This window comes from Apodemus sylvaticus, chromosome 17 (genome assembly GCF_947179515.1).
Source record: "Apodemus sylvaticus chromosome 17, mApoSyl1.1, whole genome shotgun sequence".
Classification (NCBI taxonomy): domain Eukaryota; kingdom Metazoa; phylum Chordata; class Mammalia; order Rodentia; family Muridae; genus Apodemus; species Apodemus sylvaticus.
Window position 1 is genome coordinate 24,226,973 of NC_067488.1, and position 27,849 is coordinate 24,254,821.

The window sequence follows — 27,849 nt, forward strand, 5'->3', positions numbered from 1 at the left end:
TTTTAGAGATGGATCCATTCCTGCAGGCCTTTAAATCAACTTTCTGGCTTTCTGAGGCTGAAGTTTACCTTCTGATTTATGGAGATACCACTGAGGGTGTTTTATGAAAATAAATCCAAGTGTGTCCCAGGACTTACTGGATCCTACCTTTCTGAGTCACTGTGTCAAGCACACATTTCCATTTAAAGTGTACACAGCATCTTGGCGCACTTCTCCCCCATGCCCTGGGCATAGAGGTATGCATACTATTTATCAAGACAGGATGTATGTATCTGTACTTTACCCATGAAATATACAGTAGGCTCTGCTGTGTAGTGTGCAAGATAGTGGCTGATGCCTCACATCCTGCCTGCGCTGGTGCAGGTACTAACACCCACTACTACATATTGTCCTAGTTTCACTGAGTTTTCTCTGTATGGGGTTAGAATGTTGCTTTAATCTATCCTCTCATATTCCTGTCTGGGGGAAGATTTTTTCAAAAGAGAAATTTAAAGAAGAATGCCCAAAATGGACAGATAAGTATGCTGTTTATCGTGTATTAGTGAAAATATTCTTGAATAGCTACTTTGTACTAAACAATATTCCTGAGGGCTGGGATAATGAAATGAAAACGTGGAACGCCTCCAATCTCAAGAACTCTATAGCTTGGGAACTAGGAAGGCACACAGAAAAAGTTGTCAGTCTTTAAGAAGGATATAGTAACAGCCAGAGTGGCAAGGGCAGTGTATCACAGGAGAGCAGTGTCCCTGAGGGGTTACTTCTGCTGGGGCTGAAATAAGGGCCTTTGGGAAGATGGCAGGGAGGTGACTGCTGGGCTACGCAAACTGCCTAAGGATTGCTGAAGTATAAAAGCTGGAAATGTAGGGACCAGTACTGAGCACTTAGAACAGGCACAGAGCTTAATGGGAGCTTTACCCCCAGTACTGAGGAGTATAGACATCTTTATGCAAAAAGGAGGGAACCTATTGAGCACACAGTAAAATGTAGGGTTTCTTATTCCATTGACTAGGAGGATGGGAGACTGGAAAATTTACAAACTGAAAACAAAGCACCAGAAAGGAAATGGCTCCAGATACTCCAGTAGACGGAAGATGTGGCCTGAGATGGGTGTGGAGGCCAAGAATTAAAGATGAAAAATAGGGAATATATGAAGAGGTAGCATTTGGGAAAAAAAAATGTTGTCCTCACTGGTGGCCACTATTAGCGAAATGCTTGTGGATTTGGTGCCTGCTGAGTGACCTTTATCACAGAAAGACCAGCAATGTTGCCTGCTGTTCTGTGGCTGTTTCTGTTTGAGAAATTGAGCATTAAAGGTTTTAATGTAAACTGTGAGCAACTGTGTGTCCCCCACTGAGGGCATCAGCCCCTAAGATGCTGTGGCATTTGTCAATCTGTTCTCATGTTCTGGCACCCGTTGGGCCATTAACTCCCGGCTGACAATTTCCCGTGAACTGTTCCGTCAGGTGTTGAGGTTGGAGACAAAGGAGGTAATGGTTCAGAAACCGGCTCAGTATCTGCCAAGGCTTCTCTTTGTTTTAACTCCTAATCCTCCGCAAAGCTCACAACGTGGAGATAGACTATGTAGAAGATGGTTAATTGCATCCCGTGATGAGCTCTTGCTTAAATTGATGATGATGTGGCAGAAAAAAGACTTTAGTGTGCCTGTGGCTAGACACACGTGGTGCATGTGTTTTGCTTCTTTTCTCTTTCTCTTTTCTCTCTTTTTTATTAATGTCGCATCACGCACTCCAATCCTGCTTATCTCCCCATCCCTTTGTATCCATCCATTGTCCTTGTAACCTCTTTTCCCCCACAAAACAAATTAAAAATAACACCCTCTAAAAACAAACAAAACCCCTTCTCAGCGTGGAACCTGCAGTGTGTGTCTCAGTGTGTCCCACAGTATATCCCTTTGCCTAGACAGCTTCACTTGTCTGGTTCGAGGCTCTCTGGCTTCTGCTATACTATTAATACCGGATCCTCACTGGTTCCTCTCAGATATCCCTATGTCATGGAGATCTTGTAGCTTCAGATTTGAAGGACCTATGGGACCGGGACCAGCCCCTTTACAGTTTGAAGATGGGTTAGATATTGGGGCGAACTAACTTAGAGTCCTAGATCTGAGCCTGAGCACAAGCTAAGTTGGTCAGGCCACCTGCTCTCCTGCATCCATACTATCAGGGCTACCTCTCCTGCTCACAATCTCAGAGTCAGCTCACCCCCCGCCCCCCAGACACCAGGGCCAGCCTACTGTGCTCCTGCCCTCCCCTAGTTGAGAGATTGGGAGTGTCAAGGTGCTATGGTTATAAGCTATGCATTTAAGTAGAAAGTGCATTTTCCAATAGCCAGGTACAAATTTGATTGTATAACCAGAAGCCACTTCTTATGCTATTTAAGTCTTCTATATCCTTATTCATCTTTTGTCTTCCATATGACTCATCTTGGACTGAGAGTGACTTGTATTAAATTATTGTATCATGCTTCTGGTTCTTAGTGAACTTTCTATAGCTTCTGCTATACAAGTTACTGCTGTATTGTTGTTTGCTATGTGTTTACATCTCTCAAATACTTCTTGTGAATTTTGGTCTTTAGCATAAATCATTCCTTCTTGGTTCTCTGTTGTGTTCTTTAGCCTGTGTTTTACCTTGTCACATATGAAGATTGAAATTGCAATGGACTAGTAAGGAGGAAGGACTGAAGGAGTTGAAGTTTACAACCCCATAGGAAGAACAACAATATCCCCCCACCACCCAGAGCTCCCAGATACTAAACCACCAACCAAAGAGTACACATGGAGGGACTCATGACTCCCGATGCATATGTAGCAGAGGATGGCTATCTGGCATCAGTGAGAGGAGGGGCCCTTGGTCCTGTGAAGGTTTGATGACTCTACATAGGGGAATGCTAGGGTGGTCAGGCAGGGTTAAGTGGGTGGGTAGGGGAGCACCCTCATAGAAGCAGGGAGGAGGAGGGGTGGGATAGGGGGTTTTTGGAGGGGAAACTTGAAAGGAGGATAACATTTGAAATGTAAATAAATAAGATAGCCAATAATAAAATTAAAAAAATAAAAAAGAAATTGGTGTTTTCAGTTGCTGCTCCTTTCCATGGTTTGGTGGCTCCTGCAGGGTACTAAGTCTTTCACCTCTGAAATCACTTTGTATCAGGAGTGTGTTTCTTGTACTAAGCAGAACAGAAATTGCCCATATTATCTGTCTGATTGGCCATGCTATATTCTTCTCCGCATGCAAATGCAACTCTATAACGTATTTGTTTCCTATTTTGGTTTTCTTTTTTTTCCTTTACTGGGGGCAAGTTTCACCCTCATCTACTTGGTAGCATCAGTTCAGGACCTATCTGGACTTGAGGTCTCCCCATCAACCATCTGTCTCAGCTGGACCTTCAGTTTTCATTCTGCCCTGTTGTTTCTCATATCGCAGCAGGACAGACTCCGCACCTCCCACCCGGGATTCTCTGCAGCTCAGTGGTAGACTTCAACAGCAGTGGTAGTAAGCTTTAAAAATCCATTCCGCTGTCTGTATAGACACTCATAATGGAAATCCCAGTATTATTAAGGCCAGAGGTTTCTCAAAATACTCTGATAATTGATTGGCCTCACGTCGTTTATAGGTCATAAGTGTTATAACATATAAGTCTCCTGTTAGAAAGAAAAACAGAAAAAAAACGTTCATAAACTTTTGTTTTCCAAGATATTAATAATGTCTAGGACATTTCTGGAAAATTTTCTACCTTTTAACTTGTAGAACTGGCACAACAACAGTGTGTCAGCTGTGAGGAGGACTACTGAGTATTAAGAAATCAAGTATTAAGCAGATAATATGAAGGATTGGACATGGAATTCCCTGAAGTCCCTAATTATGAACATCAGGAATCCACTTGTCAAAGGATTTACCACTCCTGGGTTCCTGCTACTTAGAGCCCTGCCTGCACTGGTGTGCACTGCAGTAGCCATTTTTAAAAAAAAAAATGAAGAAACACTACATTTTCAAATGTGAAATTTCACAATATTCAATACAACAACTAGTTCAGATTTATTAGAATGGTAGTTAGACTATTACATAGACTATGAAAAGTAACATATATGAGTTGAGGGCCTCTGTAAGGAATGACTTTGCAATCACCCAACTAAATGAATTAACACACAGCCTAGTGCAAGAGGAACACACCACAGATTGTGAATTCATTATATCTGCCACTTGACATTAGACTTTTAAGAGAAAGGGGTTATTTGATTAGGTGGGGAGACCCCCAGGTGGGAGAAAATTCTGAGCAGGCAGGCCCAGGGAATCAGTGGAAATAGAGGAGAGATAAACAGAAGAGGGAGGAGGGAGATCATCATGGGAGGACTACCTCCTCATCCTACCTGGCCTGACTCCTCTCTCACTGCTGCTGCTGCTGCTGGCACTCTTACAAGCAGCCTATCCCTGTATTGATATCAGGACACTAGGAAGGGTACTGGGGAGGAGTGCAGAGGGATGTGACAGGTGGTGGGAACCGGAATGGCCCTAACAGCTTCCTCAGCGTGGACTCGCTGGGGGTGAGAACTAAGACCCACATGGAGTTTGGAGGCAAGGAGTCAGTTTTCTCCATGCCCCAGTCACTTTGGCTTTTCCCCATCTGCAACGGTGAACCTAGCCAAATCCTTCCCATTCGTGGGAGGTGCAGCTATCCCACACATGTGGCAAACAAGGACCAGTAAAGCTGCCTCTTCTATTTTTAGCACTTTAATATGGATGCAAAGGTCACCAAGAGTCCCCATGTCCTGGTTCGGTTTCTCAGCCTTTCTCCTTCCCTCCCCCTCTTCTCTTCTTAATTCTCTTCCTTGATACTTTTTCTTACAATCAAATCCTTTTGGAATGAAATAAGGCCATAACTTTTGCTTTGCTTTTGCTGCACTGTGGATTGCCCTGAATTAGATGGACTGTCTACCCTGTGGCATGCAGAGTCACTCATGGACTTGGGAAACTGCACAGCAGTCTCAGATTGATGCCACTTCTTGCCCTCGTATAAGAGCTTTAATCCTTCTGCCATCTGACCCTCAGAGGGAACCTGGCTGGAATATAATACCTGTCTTCGAATATTAATCTTCCTCATGCTTGGAGGGTGGGAGGATCTTTCATTCCATTCATGAGAACCATGCAATCTTTTCAGACACAAGCACAACCTGGCAAATTATGTCATAACCTCAGAGGTTAGGAAAGTTTCCCGTTACCTGTTTTCTGGGTCAGCCAAGGTCATGCTCCGAGTGACGTAACACATCTTGAGGGGGATGCTTTTCCGGTCTCTATGGAAAGAGAAGGACTGGGATGACAGAGGATCTGCAGAACTACCCCCTAATCTTGGAGACTCAGGTGGAGGTGTTTCCCATCCAATCTCAGACACTGGGGATCCTTTCTTCACGTAAGGTGTGGCTTCTCTCATGTATTTCACTGTAAAGAAAAAAAAAGACAAGAAACATTTTTAGGAATACAACATTTTAGGAATACCAATATGGTACAGCAATGTATAAGTACATTGTATAAACACTTATATGCTGTGGTCAAACAGTTGTCTAATTGGACTTAAGGCTCACTCAATAGGAGTGCCCATGTGTTCAAGGCTCTTCCTCACTTTCTCATCTATTAGTTTCAGTGTATATGGTTTTATGTGGAGGTCCTTGATCCACTTGGACTTGAGCTATGTACAAGGAGATAAGAATTATCCATTTGCATACTTCTACATGCTGAAGTACTTGCTGACAGGAGACTGATATAGCTGTCTCCTGAGAGGCTCTGCCAGAGCCTGACAAATACAGAGGTGGATGCTCGCAGCCAACCATTGCACTGAGCATGGGGTCCCCAATGGAGGAGTTAGAGAAAGGACGGAGGAGTTGAAGGGTTTGCTACCCCATAGGAGGAACAACAATATAGCCAACCAGACCCCCCCAGAGCTCCCAGGGATTAAACCACCAACCAAAGAGTACACATGGAGGGACCCATGGCTCCAGCTGCATTTGTAGCAGAGGATGGCCTTGTCTGGCATCAGTGGGAGGAGAGACCCCAGGTACTGTGAAGGCTTGATGCCCCAGTAAAGGGGAATGCCAGGGACTGAAACGTGGCAGTGAGTGGATGGGTGGGGGAACACCCTCACAGAAGCACAGAGAGGGAGATGGGATAGGAAGTTTTCTGAGGGGAAACCAGGGAAGTGGATAATATTTAAAATGTAAATAAAGAAAATATCTAATAAAAAATTTCTATAAAAAGAGAGAGAAGGTCTTTGAAAGGACACAGAAGAGTCAGAAAGGGAAGAGAATGGGATATGGATGATGTAAATATACTGTACCCATATGAAATTCTCAAGAGAACAGAAGGTTACATTTTTGGAAAAAATCTCTTGTTTCTGAAAGAAACATGCATTGGGCATGCTGTTAGCACCAAGCCTGCAACATTCTGAACAAGATTCAGGCTTTTTGCTTCTTTCAACACAATTATCCTATTATTTAAATTATGTATCCATGTCAACCTTAGAACTTGCTATTACAATGTCCAGCAGTTGAGAATTGCACATAGCTTTTTTATTTTTTCATCTGTGACACTGACTATCTTTTTTGATTATAAATCATGTTGTAGAAGACTGAAAACAAATATGCAGATGATGTAAAGTGTAATCCAGGTTGAAAGGCCATGATTTAATGCACATGTAAAGATTCTGGAAGCCACCTCATTGCCCAGGATGCTGTTATTATGAGCAGAAGCAAAGGTAGACTTTTCAACTTTAACGGTGCTGAAATCATGTACACAAAGAAATGAATATGAGCCAGGCGGTGGTGGCGCATACCTTTAATCCTAGCACTTGGGAGGCAGAGGCAGGCGAATTTCTGAGTTTGAGGCCAGCCTGGTCTACAGAGTGAGTTCCAGGACAGCCAGGGACACACAGAGAAACCCTGTTTCAAAAAAACAAAAAAAAAAAAGAAATGAATATGAATGTCTATATTCTAGTGGAAAAATCTGTAGTAGTAAAGCCATTATTTTTCAAGGCTTAGAGCTAGAAAATTAACAGGTTAAATATATCATAATCTCTATAGGCATTAAAATGAGATAGATATGCACATGTTGATGGAATAAGACTTGGAAATCAATGATTAAGAAAAACACAAAGCAGACAGTGCAATATCTTTGTGTGTAAAATCACAAATATAGGATGGGCTTGAAGGCATATGCCTTTAATCACAGCATTTGGGAGGCAGAAGCAGGTGGATCTCTGAGTTTGAGGACAGCCTGGTCTATAAAGCAAATTGCAAGATAACAAGGGCTACACACAGGTACACTGTCTCAACAACCAAAAATTAAAACCAAATTAACCCTACAAGTATATGAAAATTTATGATTATATATTATATACTTCTTATATATATATATATGATATACATACAAGTACACGTATACTAGTTCAATCTAAAACCTATCAATATTTTCTAGACTTCATATCTAAAAATTATTGAAGATACATTTATATACATTTAGTCTATAGGCATATAATAATATACATGCATATAGATGTATATACATATATACAAGCATATTTATCCATATATGCATATATAAATATATTGATATATAATATATTTAAATGTATATCTAATATATACAAATATATATTTATATAATATATAGGTATATGTATATATCTATGTATATATACAGCTATATAGTGTGTACATGTATATATGTACAGAATACATGTATATATAAATATGCATATGTATATAGATGTGTGTCTCTATATGTGTATGCATATGCATATATAAATCTATGTATGTATTTATATATAAGTGTATATATATCTACATGTATAGATACATACATATATTATATACATATATACACTATCTATATTTATATATCTTCTGCTATTTTTAGTATGAACTCTAGAAAATGTTGATAGGAGCTTGTTCTGGAGAATGCAATGAAAAGCCACCATGATAGAAATAGGCTTTTGCTATTCATTTACTATCATTTTGTGTACTTTCATGTTTAATCACATTTATATATTACATTTTTAAGATTATAACGGGTAGCAAGCCTGAGTAGAACATACAGATATTTTGCTTCTTCTCATGTTTGCCTTGTTCCTTACATACTTTTTTTGAGTTAGCAGTGCAACTGAGATTTTAGGAACATACAATATGAAATTTTCTGTCCTTTTCTCTGTGAGCTTCTTCACTGGTTGACTTTTGCATAGCAGCCAGAAATAAAAGCTAAGGCCATTACCAACGATAGTGGATTCTAATGTATAAAAACTCTGGGATGGCTTGAATAAGTCAGATAAGAAGCTGATAGCAGGTTTAGGGAGACCACAGAAAGTAGCTCATAGTTTCCATACTCAAGTGTTATAACATGAAGATGACTCTATTAAATGCTTTTGGTGCTGTCTCTGGATCCTTGGGCTGTATCCTAACAGCTATGAATTGGCTGAATATAGAATGTCACCATTTCCTTGCTCCACAAAGCTGTGTAATAGAGGCTGCAAAGCCTGAGAGGCTGCAAAGTTGCTTCCTGACCTTACACAGGATCAGTGCCTCTAGGAAATCCTACTGAAGAAGAACAGAAGTCATGGCATGGAGTAGAATCAGCCAAGTTTTATAATAGGAATAAGAGAACTTAGAAAAGAACCCGCAGGCACGAATCCAGTATTTACTAGGAATCCGCAGCGCCATAGTCTTCCCTGCAAACCTGTCAGCAGAGATTAAAGTTATAGAAGGAGGGTGGTGACTCATAAACAGATCATTTTAAGGAATATGTTATTACTGAGTAATCTATTTAAGGAACAGCACAGACATGGCTTATAACAAGTGCAGAAACCCCATGGAGACCGACTTTAGCTACTCAAAGTTAAAAGGAATGAGACACTTTAAAAACATTGTAGTTTTACTCTTCCATAAAGTGTGTGGGCTTTGTATATGTGGTGTTTGTGCACACACACATGTGTATGAGTGTCAATGTGAATAAAGTTTTTTAAAAAAAACTAGGAAGATGATGAAAAAATGTCAGAAAAAAGTGCTGATGGAGGATGGGAGTGGCTAGGAGAAACAAAAGATGGGGGAGTCACAAGGGAGGCTCGGAGGTCACGAGAAGATGGGGTGATGATGGAGCTGGAGAATCTACCGAATCTACCGACTTTGCCCTAAAATACCATAGTGATATCTAATACCCTGTATGCTAATTTAAAAAAATAAAAAAAAGTGACTCCTTTCCCTATTTCTTCATTTCTTCAGATGTGTGGCGTTGTTGTAGAATTAACTTACTGTGATGATGTAAGATCTTCTAGCAGCAATTAGGATGAGAGGAATGGATTCTTATCACTCAATCTGGCAGGAGATGAGAATGATGACTTCAGAGGGAGACTCAAGGATGCTGTGTGGGTAAGAGGCATTTGAACTTGGCCTTAAAACATGGCCAACATGTTAAGAAATAGAAGGATCACAACTTTCCTCTTATATAACACACTCTGATTTGTAACTCTGATCATGATTCCATAGCAGAGAAAAATTTGGTGTCAGTTTGCAAGAGGGATAAGAAAAAACATTTGTATTGCAATCATGAGCTGAATATCGAACCAGGATACTTAGTATTGTCCTATAGTCAATCTTCACAATTATAACTTCACAAGGACTCACTGTACATTTGCTAGGGAAACCAGGGTCTGTAGACAAAAACATCTCAGCTATCATTTCTTCATTGAGTCCATGTGCCCACAGGCAATAAAATATAAAAAGGTATTGTCCTTTTCAGAAAAGCTTTGTAGGATTATCCTAACTCCTCCAGACACATAGGTCATTGTTTGTATATACATTAAACATTCATGCTCAGAAGTTTGTCATGTAGGAGTGCACATGGCTAGCAATTGGTAGGGCTCTAGTTTATCCAGAGATGTTCTTTTGTGATATCTGGTTATGCCACTTAGATGAAAGATGCATAAAAGTTGATAAGTTTGAATTTTATTTTAGATAGTAGCAATAATGGTTATCAATGAGCAATAGAGTGGGCCAGTCACTGGCCAGTTGAGAAAATTCTGGAGAGGAGACTTGGCTGCCTAAAGGAACATATATTAGACATAGGTCTAACATTTTTGAGGGCACAAAGGATTACTGTCAGTGATAACCCAAGCAATATTCTAAATAGCTTGCTTAGGGATGAAGAATTCTAGAAATAAGTGACTTGATCCACTTGTGGGGCAGAGCTGATAAACATACAAAAATCTTAGCCTAAAAGCAAATATTTGCCAAGCACCCATTTCTTATGAGGTACAGAATTAGAGTAATTTACATAGAAGAGATAGCCAAGCAAGGCCTTGAGGAAAGTTTGCCTTCTTGGGAATAATATTTAATGTAGAGTGATGCTCTTAACCAGCCAATAGAATATAAAGATGCAGAGGATACACTAATGAGTAAATATGGTAATCTAATTTTTTGCTCACTCACCAAAAATTATCAGATTATTTTTACATACAAAGGATTATGCAGCCTGTGAATGACACGGAATCATCCCGTTTGGAAGATATTCAAAGTCCAGAAGAGAAGAAGCTGGCAGGAGTAGGTGACAAGAAGATTTGTGTGACAAGGAGATTTGTGTTAAATTTTAAGCCTGGTTTAAGGAGGTACCACACTGCACAGATCTCTAGCTTCCCGACAGTATCAAAGGATTATTCTTTATGGGAGATAACAATTTCATACTCGGCTGCAAAGAGTACTGAGAACCATTTCCAAAGGCAATGGGATGGCTTAAAAATCAAACAAAATGTTGCACACTAGGAAACAAAGTACCCTAAGCACAAGCAACTGATGGTAGCAACAGCTATATGTACTTAAAACCTGAAAGAGGGTAGTAAAAAGAAACAGAAGTTTGAGAGAGTTTTCCAGAGAATAGTTAAAAAAGTGAACTAACTAGTTAAATTCAAACAAGATGTCTAATATTATAATTGATAATGATAATAATATAACAATAATAACAACAAAATAAATAGTCCACAAATTAAAGCTACATTAGACACACACACACACACACACACACACACACATACACACACACGCACACACATACACATCATGAGGAATTAGTAAATAATGAATTACACAGAGAAGATGGCTCAGTAGATAAGTTCATTCTACAGAGGACCTAAGCTCTATTCTGACTATCCATGTCTGACTTCTCACAACTTCCCATAGCTCCAGCTCTAGGGTAATTCGATGACTCTGTCCTCCATAGATACGTGGAATCACATAAATTACCTCCATACAGACACATGCATACACACAATAAGAAATAAAAGATTAAAAAATTACAATGTAGCACAATTTTTCAAAAACGATGCTAAATGTTGACTACAGATTAAGAAATATAGGACCACAGAGATGGCTCAGATGCTAAAGGCCAGGTTCACAACCAAAAATAGAAAATTAAGAGAAATGAAGTATAAACCGTAGAACCAGAAGAGTAGAGTAGGAATCATGTGGCTAAGAATAAGAATTTTCTAGATGCAAACAGGCTGAGCCACAAGGTCTAGAGATCTTTGTCAAGCAAGACCAACCCTGAGATCTTCAACCTCAACCTAAATAGAAATAATGTAAATTTTTTTCTTTATGCTTTGAGTTGGTTTAACAATTCCTCTTTCTCTTTGTACATGTGCCTCTCCTGAGACCCTCAGCTGACACCTCTGGATTTTACTAGCACTGGATGTGATTGTCAACCAAGTTCTTAAATGAATCCTGATATTTCTGGCAGACAAATGTTCCAACCAAAGCAATAAGGAGAATGGGAAGGTAATCATTACTGCTTCTGAGAAAAATTGCTGGCTCATGGGACTTCTTCCAAGACATGTCTTGAAAAAGGCAAGTAACATTTCCTGGCTGAAGGCTCTTGGTCCAGAGCTGGAGACAGTTCCATGGATGAATCTTTGTATGAATGGTTCCTGCATTCAATGGATGGACAATGGATGGAATGCCTGGCATGGAGTGGAGACGTTGTAAGGCCAGATAGCCCGGTATTATGCAGTGGGGAAGAAGAAGAGATTCCATCTCAGACAAGATAGGAGGCAAGATGAATACCCAAAGCTGTCTATTGACCTTCATATACAAGCATGGCCTCTTAATATTCACATACTTGCAGGTCTGACCCCACAGCCTTTGTTCAGGAGTCCTGCTGAATAAAAAAAAAAAAAACCAAAATACAAACAAAATCAAAAGCACTTTTTACTGTTTATGTTCCTCTGTGCTGGGATTGTAACTCAGTGTCTTATCCATGGTAGGCAAATGTTCTATACAGAGCTACATCCATAGCCCTTGGATCTTGCTTCTGTTTGATAAGCATGAAAAGCAAAGAAATGTGTTCTTTAAAATTAATACGAGAAAAGGCCACAGGCTTTCTCTAGCAGTCCATGATTTCTCACCAGAGGAAGTAAGAGTAATCTAAGGTGCCAGTGGCCACAGAATTTCTAGAAGATGGCTAAATACTTGAGTCCTCTTCAATCCCTGATTGAGGCTAAGGACCCCTATGTGGAGAGTAAGAATGGTACAGAGATGTTTGGAGGAGATATAGTAGTGACCCTGACAAGGACAAAGAAAATGTGAACGCTTTCTCTGGTTCTTTGTGGCCTGTATTCTAAAACCGTTACCCATAACCAAGTAAGTATAGTTTAATGAGAAGAAAGGAAGGTGTTACCTAAATCTGAATTTTTTGGGGGGGGGGCAGATATCCCAATGAATTCATTGAATAGAAAAGTATATTATGTTTAGAATTCAATAAATTATTCAATAGGGCTTCCAGAAGTGCCAGGAACTCTGGGTTTTGCTGTCTTCTATATCCCATTTTTACTATACCTCTTGATAATTTAAAATAGACGTCTGTGTTTCATCCATCCAGACCCACATCCCATGAAGACAAAGGAAAAATGGAAAAGAATAACTTGTATCTTGGTTTCTTTTCCTGTTGCTGTGATAAAACAGCCTGGCCAAAAAAAAAAAAAAAAAATCAACTTAAAGGGGAAATGATTTGCCTCACTGTTGCAGGTAAGTCAAAGCAGTAGGAACATGAACCAGCTGGCCACGTGATGTGCACAGTCAGAAGAGGAAATGAATGGAAGCTTGCATGCCAATGGTCAACAGAATCGCTGCTCTTCCTTCAGTGTCAGGACGTGCCCATGAAATGGTGACACCCATCTTCAGCGTGGCTCTTTTCATCTTAGCCCACATAACCAAGAAAATCCTGCACGGGCATGCTCACTGTCCACCCATTTCAGACCATTCCCCATTTTGACGTCCAGGTGATTCCACATGTGTTAACTGAAACCAATATATATACCAATCCTTCCTTTAACTCCACCTTCCAGCCACTGCCAAACCATTTTTGTTTACAACTCACTGACCAAAACGTAACCTCATAATCACATCTAGATGAAAAAGCAATTCCTTGTTATGAATGGCTCTGGCCACTTGGCTGAAAATTGGAGTGGAGGGAAAGGCATTACGGTGGAAGTATAAGAAAATGGTTGCGGAAGATCAAGTGACCATAGGTGTGTGGATTCATTTCTGGATCTTCAATTCTATTCCATTGGTCCACTTGTCTGTCACTGTGCCAATACCATGCAGTTTTTAACACTATTGCTCTGTAGTATTGCTTGAAGTCAGGGATACTGATTCCCCCAGAATTTCTTTTGTTGTTGAGAATAGTTTTAGCTATCCTGGGTTTTTTGTTATTCCAGGTGAATTTGAGAATTGCTTTTTCTAACTCTGTGAAGAACTGAAAACATCCAGTGGAAAAAAAAGAGCCTTTTCAACAAATGGTGCTGGTTCAATTGGAGGTCAACATGCAGAAGAATGCGAATTGATCCATTCTTATCTCCATGTACTAAACTTCACTCCAAGTGGATCAAGGACCTCCATGTAAAACCAGACACACTGAAACTAATAGAAAAGAAACTGGGGAAGACCCTTGAGGAAATGGGCACAGGGGAAAAGTTCCTGAACAGATCACCAATAGTTTATTCTCTAAGATCAAGAATTGACAAATGGGACCTCATAAAATTACAAAGTTTCTGTAAGGCAAAGGACACTGTTAAAAGGACAAAACGGCAACCATCAAATTGGGAAAGGATATTCACCAACCCTACATCTGATAAATGACTAATATCCAATATATACAAAGAACTCAAGAAGTTAGACCCCCATGGAACCAAATAACCCTATTAAAAAATGGGGTACAGATCTAAACAAAGAATTTTCACCTGAAGAAATTCGGATGGCCGAGAGGCACCTTAAGAAGTGCTCAACATCATTAGTCATCAGGGAAATGCAAATCAAAACAACCCTGAGATTTCACCTTACACAAGTCAGAATGGCTAAGGTCAAAAACTCAGGAGACAGCAGGTGTTGGCGAGGATGTGGAGAAAGAGGAACACTCCTCCACTGCTGGTGGGGCTGTAAGATGGTACAACCACTTTGGAAATCAGTCTGGCAGTTCCTCAGAAAACTGGACATGACACTTCCGGAGGACCCTGCTATACCTCTCTTGGGCATATACCCAAGGATTCCCCGGCATGCAATAAAGACACATGCTCCATTATGTTCATAGCAGCCTTATTTATAATAGCCAGAAGCTGGAAAGAACCCAGATGTCCCTCAAAGAAGGAATGGATACAGAAAATGTGGTATATTTACACAATGGAATACTACTCAGCAATTAGAAACATTGAATTCACAAAATTTTTAGGCAAATGGTTTGATCTGGAAAATATCATCCTAAGTGAAGTAACCCAATCACAAAAGAATACACATGGAATGCAATCCCTGATAAGTGGATATTAATTAGCCCCGAAGCCCTGAATACCTAAGGCACAAATCGCATAACAAATGACTCCCATGAAGAAGTATGGAGAAGGTCCTGATCCTGGAAAGGATCGATCTAGCATTGGAAGGGAATATAAGGACAGAGAAAAAGGAGGGAGGTGATTGGAGAAGGGATGGAGAGAAGAAGGTTTATGGGACATATGGGGAGGGGGGATCTGGGAAAGGGAAATCATTTGGAATGTAAACAAAGAATATAGAAAATAAAAATATTAAAAAAAAAAAAGAAAATGGATGCGGGATGCCAGGGTCTAACGTTCAGGGCCTATCAAATAACTAAAAGCCTGAGAATAAACTGTAAAGAATTCCAAGTTTCTTTCCCCTAAGCATTTCCTGGGCACTAACCCTACAACATCCTATGGTAAAAGCATTTTTGTCAAACCTATTTTACCAATGGCACTACACCAGAGAGGAGTGAAGTTATATACCAGAGCTTTTGGTGCTAGAAGCTGGTAGAAGGAGGAGATGAATTTAATAATATCTCAAGTCCTTACATTTAACCGTAAACTATAGTATTTCTCACATTGCTTTAAAAATTGACTCTCTCTCTCTCTCTCTCTCTCTCTCTCTCTCTCTCTCTCTCTCTCTCTCTCTCTCTCTCTCTCTGTGTGTGTGTGTGTGTGTGTGTGTGTGTAAGTCAATGTTTTCCTGTCTCGGGAGAAAACATTCAATTAACAGCCTGTTCCCTGTAACATAAGAGAGTTTGATTTTGTAAGCCTGAACTATTAAACTGTGGCATTTCAATAAGCACCTTTGAAGACACCATAATATATATTCATAATAGAGGGTTTAACCTGGCAGAACTGAACAGCTAGTATCTGCGTAATTATACCTCCATGTACTTACAGACACTAATTTCAGGCAAAGAGCTTTTGAAACCAATCAAGAAACAGCCAGGCCCAGTTTGGGGCACCTAATAATCAGAACTAATTAATAAACCATGGCCTTTCTGGGCATCATGAATTAAAAACTGTGGTTGAGCAATTAAGATTCTAATCTTCAGTTGCAAGAAAAAGAAAAAGTGGGAGGCTGTCTGTAAGAAGTCTTCTTCCACACTACACCAAGTTTCTTTCAATATGTTGGGAGTATCTCATCTGAAGGGAAGCAAGTTGCAAGACTTTCAAAAGAACACTCAAGAAAGCCCAAGTTCATTAGGCCCCCAAGTTACCACAATGAAATCTTTGTTGGGCCGGTCAGATGACATTTAAAAGCAAAAGCAGACAGAGCTACACACGAGGAAATGCTTTAGGCAAGTCTAATCAGCTCTCCTACCAGGCTGGTTTCTAAGGAGCCAGAAAATGTGTTTGATATGTTCAAGTTTTCTTTTTCAAAACAACAACGACAAACGAGATTCAGGTTACTAGGAAGAAATGAAATGCTTCATGACTCCAGGGAGTGTGAACTCCAAATGTGAACTTCTAAATGTGATTGGCAAGGAGATCAGTTGATGTTGGGGAATGCAAGTGTTCAGACCTTCTGTGAATCATTGCAGCTGAGCCCGGGCCTTATGTTGTATGTGGAATATGATGATAAAAGGCCAGATCACACATTCCCTTCATGATACCTTCCTAGGTCACCTTCTGCACCATGTGGGAGGAAGCCATTCATGTTTCCAAGAAGACTGAGGAGTGATGAAAGAGGCAATCTGAATTTCTCTCACACTCTGCTAATTTCTCAGCAGGCTGATAGTGTAGTGGAAAGAGAATTGGCCCTGGGACTCAGGGACCTGGATTACAGTTCCAGATCTGGCTCTAACTAGCTTTCCAGCCCTGGGCAAGACACTTCACCTCCCTGATCTCATTTTCCTCACCTGTCAAGGGAGGAAATAAGGTCTCTAGCTTTTAAACATTGTGTGATTTCCTGAGAAGCTGCCTTCTCTAAAAGGTGTGTGTGTGTGTGTGTGTGTGTGTGTGTGGTGTGTACACTCACATACATAAACATACTCTTCTCTCTCACACACACATACATAACACTCTCCTTACACTCTCTCTCTGTCACACATACACACACACACACACACACACACACACACACACACACACACAATGTTGGGGAGCTGGGGAGACAGCTCATTCATGTAGAAAGAGAAGAGCGGGAGTGAATGCTTGTAGACTCAATGCTGGGGAGGTGGAGACAGAAGCATCTTTGGGAGTTGCAGGCCAGGTAGCATAGAAAACCAGTGAGCTATAAGTCCTAATTAGAAACTCTAGCTTGCCAGAAAGTGGTGGTGCATGCCTTTAATCCCAGCACTCAGGGAGCAGAGGAAGGTGGATTTCTGAATTTGAGACCAGTTTGGTCTACAAAGCAATTTCCAGGGCGGCACAGGCTACACAGAGAAACTCTGTCTTGCAAAACCAACCCCACCCTACCCCCCAAAAAAGGAAAGAAAGAATGAAGCTCTGCTTCAAAAAAAAAAAAAAAGACTAGGGTGGGTGGCTCCTGAAGAATGACAACAGAACTTGACATATGATCTCTACATATATATACATACTCATGTGTGCATAGCCACATGCAAAGATATATTCATCCACTGTAAACATACATGCTTTCCCATGTGGAACATGTGTAGGGAGACAATAAGAATACATGAGTACACGGGCTGGACCTAGGCTTCCCCACTCATACATAGCAGAAGTGCAGACTGACCTTCATGTGGGTCCTAAACAACCTGTATGTGGGATATGTTCTTCTAGTTGGGATGTCTTGTTTGGCCTCCATGGGAGAGGAAGCCTGGCATTGACTTGAAGTGCTTGGGTAGGGGGGATACCTAGAGAGGCCGACATCCACTCATAGAAGAAGGGGATGGGGGAAGGATTGTGGGAGGGGTTGACTGAGAGGGGACAATGAAAGGGATGTAAAGTGAATAAGTAAAAAATAAAATTAATAAAACTCAATAACGTTGACATGCTATTTGTACTGTCATCCACAGATAACCATCTCCATATGTACCAAATTCGGGTCCAAAGGCTGGTGCAATCCATCTTCTGACTCTGTGAGAGCCTCCGGGCTCCTTGCACATCACAAGGTAAGCTTATGCTGAGCTGGCATGATCCAGTCACAGCACTCCTGGTCTGGCTGCATTGTCTATGAGAATCATTATCTCCATTCCTTTACTGGGTTCATTTGCTTTCCATCTGCCAAGTGGGTTATTGAAGATAGGACCTTAGGAGGCATTTGAAAAATGTCCAAAAGGTTCTCAAAGGCCATGAGTTGTGAGGCTACTGAGTTCTACTATGGAGAGCCAGGAGTGAAATACAGTGGAGAAACACATCTATAGACTTCAAATACAATTTTTGAATTTTCCTGGTTTCATAATTTTATTTATTCAACTTTATAAACCATCTCTTAAGAATTTTACACATGTATATAATGAAATATGATCATATTTACCCTAGTCACTTTTTTTTGCAGATTTGGGAATTGAATCTAAGGCCTTATTATTGCCAGATAGATGCTTTATCACTGAGATGTCTCCCTAGTCCTGACATGATCATTCAACGGAACATGCCATGCAAGATTGGTGCTCCACAGTAAATCAGGGGCACAAGGAAAGTATCCTATTGCAAGGTAGCCCTTGTTATCACCCAGAATGTACGGTTTTGTTAGTCACCAATGGGTTCTTGCTTTAGGGAAGTCTGAGTGTTGGGGTTATCACACTGAATGAAGTAGGCTGGCTGCTGTCCCCAATGGCACCTACCTTCCCATGTGTGGGCGTGGAGAAGGGCACTAAGCAACAAAGAAATATAGAGATTGCTCTGAAAGTATGAGTCAGGGGTAGATGGCTTGGCTTGTCTGTCCTAGTTTACATGGAGGCATTCATCCTCTGGCCCTACTTGCTTCCTGTCCTTGTCTTAGGTGATATGGTCTCCACAGTTCAAACACACATGATAAAGAACTGCTTAATATTCTGAATGTGTCAGACACTCATCTGTCTCTGTCTTTTGCATAGACTGTTTTCTATTTGGGGAAAACTCTATGCCCACCAAGCCTCATTTTAGGTTAGACTTCCTTTCTTGGAGTGCTCAGCCTCCTCCAGACACAGCTTCCTTTCAATCCAACCATGTGTAGTAGAAGCCTTTATCACATCTCACAGACAGCATCAAGATGGTAAGTCTCAGAATGATAGCTCAATGGCTTATCATATTTATAACTGCTGGAAACATTGGGTGACCACAGTAGAAGTTGTTAGATTCTGGAATCAGACTACAGAGTTTCACTTCCCAGCTCTTTTGTCTCACAGCTGTGTGAACTTGGGAAGCTTTCGCTAACCATCACCTGGTGATCATCCATTCTTCTGTAACATGAGGAGAAAAAGTAATGCTTACCTCAGAGCTGCTATGTTGTTCACTGAGGTAACACACACACACACACACACACACACACACACACACACACACAAGTTTTAAACATTTGTCAGGGTTTAAAAAGTGTAACCCAGTGAGTCATCTATTTACATCTTTACATCTATGTCATAGTAATGGTCACAAAGCTGAGTACACAGCATGGAATTCCTTAGTAAATGGATCTCCAAGACACATTTTTTCCCTCATAGATTTATTCTGAAGTGGGAAGAGTTACAACTGATCCTTCTTCCAGGCAAAGCAGCAGAGGACAGGGATTGTCAATCACTCCTCGAAGGTTGCAAGACCCAAGAGTAACCGACAAAGGTCAGAGGCTCAAGAATTGTCATAAAGAATTGTAGATGGTAAGGTTTCTCTGCAAAGAGCCAGATAGGAAAATGATTTGACTGTCTTGCCATAGAGGCTCCATTATGACAGTGTCCTGCCATCGTGCCACAAAGAGGTTATGGGTGATATGGAAACATAGTGGCATAGCTGCCTTCCAAATACAACTTCTTTTACAACAGGCAGCAAGCTAGATTTGAGTCGAAGGCTGTCCTTTGCCAAATCTGGCTATAACACAATAACTAACTAGGAGTCAATGACTGTTTATCATATTTTGAGCCCTGGTCTGAACATAAGAGGAATCTTAGTCCATTAAGGGCAGGCCTATGAAGCAAAGCCTAACATTCTGTCATATATGTCAGTAAAAGTATGGCAGCTCCTTGCCTGATGTCATCAGTAATGACTTGGAGTGCGGGAGGATGAGGTGAGGTAGTCTTCTTCTGAGATCCCCATTCCTCATTAGTCCAGATGCTATCTCCTCAGATGTCACATGCTACTTACACACAAAATTTTGTTTCTCTATCCACAAAAGCTTTTTGGAAATCATGCTTGATTCAATGATCTAGTCTGTCAAATAATGTCTTAGAGTCGGTAGCTCATCAACACATACAACTATGGCTTTGCATAAAAGAAAACCCAAGCCAGATTAAAGAAGGATTAAACAATGGACTGGCAGTCCCTCTACATCCTCTATTCCATATGTGAAGATGTAAGATTGAACAGTGGGTAAATGTGGGTAAAAAGATAACCCGAAAACTGGGCACCTCACTTCCAGAAGATCCTGCTATAGCACTCCTGGGCATATACCCAGAGGATTCCCCACCATGTAATAAGGATACATGCTCTACTATGTTCATAGCAGCCCTATTTATAATTGCCAGATGCTGGAAAGAACCCAGGTATCCCTCAACAGAAGAGTGGATGCAAAAAATGTGGTATATCTACACAATGGAGTACTATTCAGCCATCAGAAACAATGAATTCATAAAATTCTTAGGCAAATGGATAGAGCTAGAGAACATCATACTAAGTGAGGTAACCCAGACTCAAAAGGTGAAACATGGTATGCACTCACTAATAAGTGGATATTAACCTAGAAAACTGGAATACCCAAAACATAATCCACACATCAAATGAGGTACAAGAAGAAAGGAGGAGTGGCCCCTGGTTCTGGAAAGACTCAATGAAGCAGTATTCGGCAAAACCAGAACGGGGAAGTGGGAAGGGGTGGGCGGGAGGACAGGGGGAGAGAAGGGGGCTTATGTGACTTTCGGGGAGTGGGGGGCTAGAAAAGGGGAAATCATTTGAAATGTAAATAAAAAATATATCAAATAAAAAAATAAAAAAATAAAAAGATAACCTGATTGTTGAATGGTTAACAAAGAAGTTGTATGTTAAATAAAAGAAGAGGGATGAAGATACTTTGGTGAAGATCATTCTGTGTAGCCCTGAGAAACTCACTTAGCTCCCTCTTCTGTTATTTATATCTGTCTCATAGGGCTGTTATGAGATTAAATAAAATAAGACTGTATGTGTCAGTCACTGCTATGAGGCGTTATCTCTTGTATAATAGAAAGGGTTTAGGAGACATAAATATATGTGGGTTGGAATATAATTACGTTGTTGTTTTTGTAGAGGAAGTAGAGTCATGATCAGTGGATACAGATGCCAGAGGACACGTCTGGGCTTAATATAGAAGGAATCCACTGAAATGGTGACATCCCAATTGCTAGTGACATTTAAGCTGGAACTGGATGTGGTATCTCCCAGCCATGTTATAGAGGAGAATTCTGCTTTGTGGAAGAGTTGATTGTTTCTCAAATCCTTTAAGCCGTCACATGCTATGTTGTGATTCCTTGAGGAATGTAGTTAATCAAGATACTAATCCAAAGTCTCCAATAGAGTAAGGTCAATTTGCACTGCATTATCGGATAAAGTCAGGCAGTGTGTTTCTTCAGCTGTGTAACAGTTGGGCAACTTAGGAAGTTGAGTCTCAGAAGCCTCCTCTATAGAATGAGGCAAACAAATGTGCTCCTTCAGGCAGGCAATGCAATGTGGTTGTTCCATGTATGAGGCGCGGGTCAGAAGATCTGGGCTTAAATCTCAAATCTTCCACTTAACAGTGGGACCTCTTTAAGGAAGGCTTGAAGCTCTCTGGGACTCAGTTTCCGCCCTGGGTTATATCAATATTTGTATTATCTCACAGGATCACTATCAAGGGTTGTCTATGAAACAGTTCCTAAACTACATGTGACACTCAAATGTAAATGTTATTAGCAAAATTATTATGAGATTTCAGTGAGAAAATGCATTGCAAGGACACTCCAGTAAGCACATAAAGAATCAGAAGAGAAACAAGGGTAATTTTAAAAGATTTTTATTCATCTTAGTCTGGGTATATTATGTACTCAGAGTAATATACACATTGGACAGTAAAGTTTATGGAGAGGCTAAAACAGATATGTGTGTTCCTCAAACGAGACAGTATTGTGAATAGTACTAATTTTCAATGCTCACAACTTCATATCATGTTCATTATCATATTCTCCTGAAATAGGCATAAGAAAGATCTTTTAGAATCTGACTGTACAATTTGAGACTTCCATGTCCCAGGAAGTGAGACTATAAGAACTCCCCCCAATGAATCAGATCTCCTCTGCAAACCACATAAACAGTTGAAAACACAGTTCCCAGAGCCGAGGTCTGTAGGACTCCAGAATTGACCTCACTGTGCATGTGCACAGGAGGGTTTTCTTTGTTTGTTTGTTTTTCTAAAGGTCAAACTCAGGCTAGTCTTGCTTAACTCACTCTCTCAGGAGACTCATTTCTAAGAATTAGATTGGGATGACATACAAAAGGCCTAAGTAGCTCTCTGGGATTTTGGGAGGAGGGAGGGAGGAATGGAGGGAGAGAGGGACAGAGGGAGGGAGGGAGGGAGGGAGCAACAGAGGGAGAGAGAGAGAGAGAGAGAGAGAGAGAGAGAAAGAGAGAGAATGTAACCACTAGCAACAATCAACTCAGATACAAAGTAACAGTGTAAAAGACAAACTGAGGTTCTGAAACTTTGAAACGTCAATGCCTTGCAAGTATCTGACTTGGAATTTGATGCCACATCTCATAAATCTGCTTGGAAAGTCTCTTTCAGTAGGGCTACTGAACAGATCAAGTGCCATAGAAACATGGGTTAGACGAGCAATTAGTTACTGCTTGTGTATAGAAAAATATGGATAATATGAACATATTTAAAGTAATAAGCATATCGTATACCAATTGCATTAGAAAGTGAATTTCCAAAGTAGTGAACATATCAAATGGGAAGAATATAAAGGTTATAAAAGGAAATGAAAAAAACTGGAAAAGTTTCTGTAATATGTAATGGAATAAAAAGTGAAGAAAATTTGATTATAAAGCAGGAAAGAAACTTGATAGAAATTAAAACAAAAATTTATATTTAACACTTCTGACAACATCATGAAAGTAATGGAAAATGTTGCTTGGGTAGGCAAATTCCTAGGACAAAAAGACTCATCAAAATTGACCTAAATTGTAAAATTAGAGGGAATAGTTTTAATTTTATAATGCATATATAGATAGATATTCTATATAGTTTAATATGTATATGTGTACACACACATACACTCACACACATGCACACACACACACACACACACACACACACACACACCAGGCTGATCTCTACTTCCTGCATATTTCAGGACCTTACTGAACTCATGAACCTCCTGACTCAGCCTCTGTTGTGCTAGGGTTGCAGGCGCATATCACCACTCTTGATAATCTTAACAAATTCTTAAAGGGATTGTCTCTTAGTTACTCTTCCTGTTGTTGTGATAATACTCTGTCAAAACCAACTTAAGGAAGGGAAGGTTTATTTTGGTTCATAGTTCAAGAGGGCAGCCCATTGTGGCTGAGAAGGAAAGGCATCAGAAGCTCTGTGGTAATTGTCACTCTGAGTTCCCAGTCAGAAGAAAGGGTGATGAATATATGTGCTCAAGGCGTCTCTCTCTCTCTCTCTCTCTCTCTCTCTCTCTCTCTCTCTCTCTCTCTCTCTCTCTCTCTCTCCCATAGAACAGATCTACAGTTCTACTTACTCTTAGGACAGGCCTCCCACATCCTTTGAGCCAATCTAGATAATCGTCATCAATATGCTCAATGATTTGCCTTGTAGGTGATATAGATTCTGTCAAACTTACAGTCATCACTAAACCATTAGAAAATACCAGAACCACATATATTAGTGAGTTTTACCCAATTCCTAAGTAGAATGATCAAATCTTAAATTATTTCAAGCAATAAGCCTAGAAAGATTTCCAGTTTATAAATAAATGTAAGATTTTTTTCTTTTTCTTTTTTTCTTTTCTATATTCTTTGTTTACATTCTAAATGATTTCCCCTGTCCTAGTTCCCCCCTCCCCATATGTCCCATAAGCTTTCTTCTCTCCACCCAAGGATGATTTTTATATTAAAACTTCGATCAGGAAAATTCCAAGCAGACAATGGGCCAGGCAACTCCAGCGATAAATGTAAGTGCAAAATGCTGAACTATCAGCGAATCAAATCTAACAACTATACAGTAGGTAGTCCAAAACAACCAAGTTTGAAATATGGTTATAATGTAAGATTGCTAAATATTAGAAACTGCAAGGTTGCAAGTTAACATGTTAACAGAAAAAATGGATAATATATGATTATACAAATATTTTTTATATTTTATAAATTCTAGTTATGGTAAAACATTCAAACTAAAATCACCAAAAAAACCAGAAGCAGAAGGTAACTGCATTAGTTTGCTAGAGAGAAATTACTCTCTAGTCACAAATAGCAAAGTCTAAACAAAACAAAACAAAACAAAACAAAAATCCAACAGCAACAAAATGGAGAATATTGAAGACGTATCTTCCGATCTCAACTTTGCGGTAAAGCCACCCTCTGTTTCTGCTCTATGACATAGTTCATGAAACTCCTAGGCCAGGATGGAGACAACAAAGAGCCCCTGGGGTCTAAGGACCAAAGGGCCAAAAAGACTATGCACTCGAACAGATGAAAAACTAAATGAGAAGGAAGAGACAAAAGACTGAGTGAACATGAGAGGAGAACAGGAGGGGGTTAGAGAGGGAAGATGGGATTAAGTGTCTGTAGAACTCATTTGAGCAGGGCTGTGGAGACCTCTCAGTTAGGAAAAGCACTTGTCATGTAAGTGTAAAGACCTGAGTTTGAATCCCCAGCAGCCAGGTGAATGGAGCATGGTATTGTTGTAATCCAAATGCTTCTGTGGTAAGATAGAGGGTGGAACTAGAAAAGCTGACAGACACATGGTGAGCAACAGTAAGAGACCTCTTGTATAAAAGATAGAAGGTGAGGTGAGATCGGATACTGGAGCTTGTCCTCTAATGTGGCATGGATGAATTTCCTAGCTGCTTTTAAATATTGAATTCTCATGGATCCTATGGAAATGGACAATATACACTTTTTCATTGATCACACACATGAGCTCATTCCAACCCTCTTGCCTTCTCTCTCTTTCATACACACACACACACACACACACACACACACACACACACACACACACACAAACACAGCAGAGGGAACTAAGTATATTTGAATTTTCACAGTGACTGACATCCTACTTTTCAATCTTGTAGTTAGAAAATCAGTTATGTCTTCTGAAATTCTCAAGCTATCTTCCCTATAAAATCAGAGTTTTCTACAATCTTGCTCAGTTAAGGTAGATAACAATGTCATTTAAACAGATAGAAGACAAGGGGACAAGCCTGGGTTTCCTGAGGACATGAAACCATCTTAGCATCGGAAATGTAAGGTTTGAGATGTGGATAAAGCATCCACATTAGGACTACATAAACAAGCTTAGAATCCTAAGAGTGGCTTTGGGAAGTGATCAGAAAGAGATTCGAGATAATATTCAAGCTGGCTGATACTTGCTGAATGTGACCTCAAATCCAGGGGTCAGCAGGAGCAAGACCTTCATGGTCTCACGGTGACCCATGAGCTGGTCCTCCTGAGGACCACACTTTACAAACAAGTACAAATGTGTCCCCAAGATTCCACAGTCTCAAAGTTGTAGTGTTGTAGTGTAAGCACCTCCAAAACCCTTCCCCCTCCTTCCTAGCTGTGCCAATATGCCCTTCTGCTATCACTTCCGACTTAATATCTTTCCCCATTAAGAGTTGTGGGATCTTGGACCAATTGCAAAGTGCCCCATGCCTGAAATCTCTTCTCTTAAGAAGGGAGAAAGCTACCCCCATGCCATGGGACTGTTACATTAAACCAGAACACACACAGGCACTGTCTGACATACAGAAAGAAGGAAAGACCATAAATGGTAGTTTCCTTTTGCTCTTGCTCCCAAAGCAAACCTTCCAGAGACAGAGAATAAGGACAAAGGGAGATATCAACTGTATTGCACCCAACAGCATTTCAGGTCTGGTGATATTTTCTTACATTTCAAGCTATCCATACCCCACCATCCTCCAGCTAGCCCAGGGACAGTAAAAGGACCAGAGATAAGCATCAGAGCTGGAAAGGGAAAATAGCTGGTAAGCTGAGGACTTAAAGCCTTCCTCCTTTTCTAAAACACTATTATCTGTGTTCTCTGATCTAATCTTGGAGAAGGGAAGAAGAGGGAGGAGGGTGTGGGTGTTGGGAAGGGAACATTCAAACTAAACAGCGGAAGCCTATTGGGTCATTTAAGACCCAGAACCTTCTAACTGGGGGATTACAGGCTTTGAATTACACTTGTCAGCTTTAAGCTCCTGGTGGCTCCAGAAGTGGAGTGATTTCTGAACTCTCCAAACCTGAGTGTTCCCAACAGTAAGGTAACACACCTCGTGTCTTCATTGTAAATATTAAATTAGATAGTAGTAGACATTCAGAAATGTTCTGGGAGTCAACTTTACTGAAATACAAATATGAATGCTGAAGCAACCACCAGGAACACTTCAGAACATGCCAGCGCAAAGAACATTCTACTCTCAGAGCAGAATCCTGAGCAAACATGTTAGGTCCAGCCAGGAACACACATGTATGAGGTGTGGGGAAGCCAGTGTGTCAGATCCCATGGAGCTGCAGCTATACAGGCAGATGGGAACTTCCTGACACGGGTGCTGAGAACCAAAGTCTAGTCTTCTGCAAGAGTAGGCAGTACTCTGATCTAAGAGCCATGTCTGCACTCCCTAAAAGCAATTTAAAAACTTATTTCATTCTAAATTCTCATACTATAAGGCAAAGTAAACCCACTATCTCATACCTCATCAGATCAAAGCTTAAAGGTTACTATTAAATAGGTGATTTCTTTTAGAATTGCAGCTTAGACATTTTGTCCTGGGTCTCTAGACTTTCCTTCATGCTAACTGGTCTTGAGATAAAAAGTTTCTAACCTGACCAATCATTTTGCACCAGAAAGTTCACAGCATTTTGAGAATTGTGAGTTCCTTTCTATCAGGGTCCAGCCTCTTCACTCTTTCTTCCATTCTGTTCCATTCTACTCTGTTTAGCACATACTATTCATCTGAAGCCACTACCCTGTTGGAAAGCTTGTAAGCCACATAGAATTTGTGATCTGAACCATTGAAACAGGGCTCTGATATACAACCAAATTCCATCTACTATATTATCTATGGTAGCTGAGATAGAATTCCCCAAGCAGACTTTTATCACCAAATGTATTTATTTTGTTTTTTATATATTAAAATAGACTCTGTGTGTGTGTATGTGTGTGTGTGTGTGTGTGTGTGTGTGTGTGCACACATGCAAGCACTTTACCCACTGATACATTTCCCCAGACCATCTTCTTTTTTAAAAAATCTTGGGTAACCTCATATACACTTCAAATGGAATCTCTGCTTTATATAAGGTTATATAAGATAATATTCTAATTACTTCCAAAAATAGTTTCTCCCGGCTCTGCTATCATTTCCACACATTAAAACATACTTCAGTGAATCACATACTCGGAGTTCATGGAATTGTAGCACTGCCAGTGAATTATACTTAAAATGAATTTCCTCCCAGAGCTTAGAAAAGTGTGACATTATTCATATAGTAAACGAGATGTGTGCGATACTGAAATTTTCAACTATTACTATTGACAAGTAAAGATCGGAGATAGAAAAACTAGAGCATTGGAGTCTTATAAGATTCCTTATAAGAGATAAAGAATCACGCTGTGATTCATAATTTGTATAATAATAACCATTCATTCTCCCTTTAACAAAGCTGTGAATAGCAGTCACA

At 40.2% G+C, this 27,849-nt stretch overlaps 1 protein-coding gene across 1 annotated transcript in view; it reads right to left on the reverse strand.

Annotated features, from left to right (window-relative positions):
* Positions 1-27,849, reverse strand: part of Sntb1 (syntrophin beta 1) — a 260,581-nt gene that overhangs the window by 141,658 nt on the left and 91,074 nt on the right. Inside the window, exon 2 of the mRNA XM_052160798.1 lies at positions 5,231-5,447. Coding sequence (XP_052016758.1) covers positions 5,231-5,447 — 217 coding nt within the window. The remainder of the gene's footprint in view (positions 1-5,230; positions 5,448-27,849) is intronic.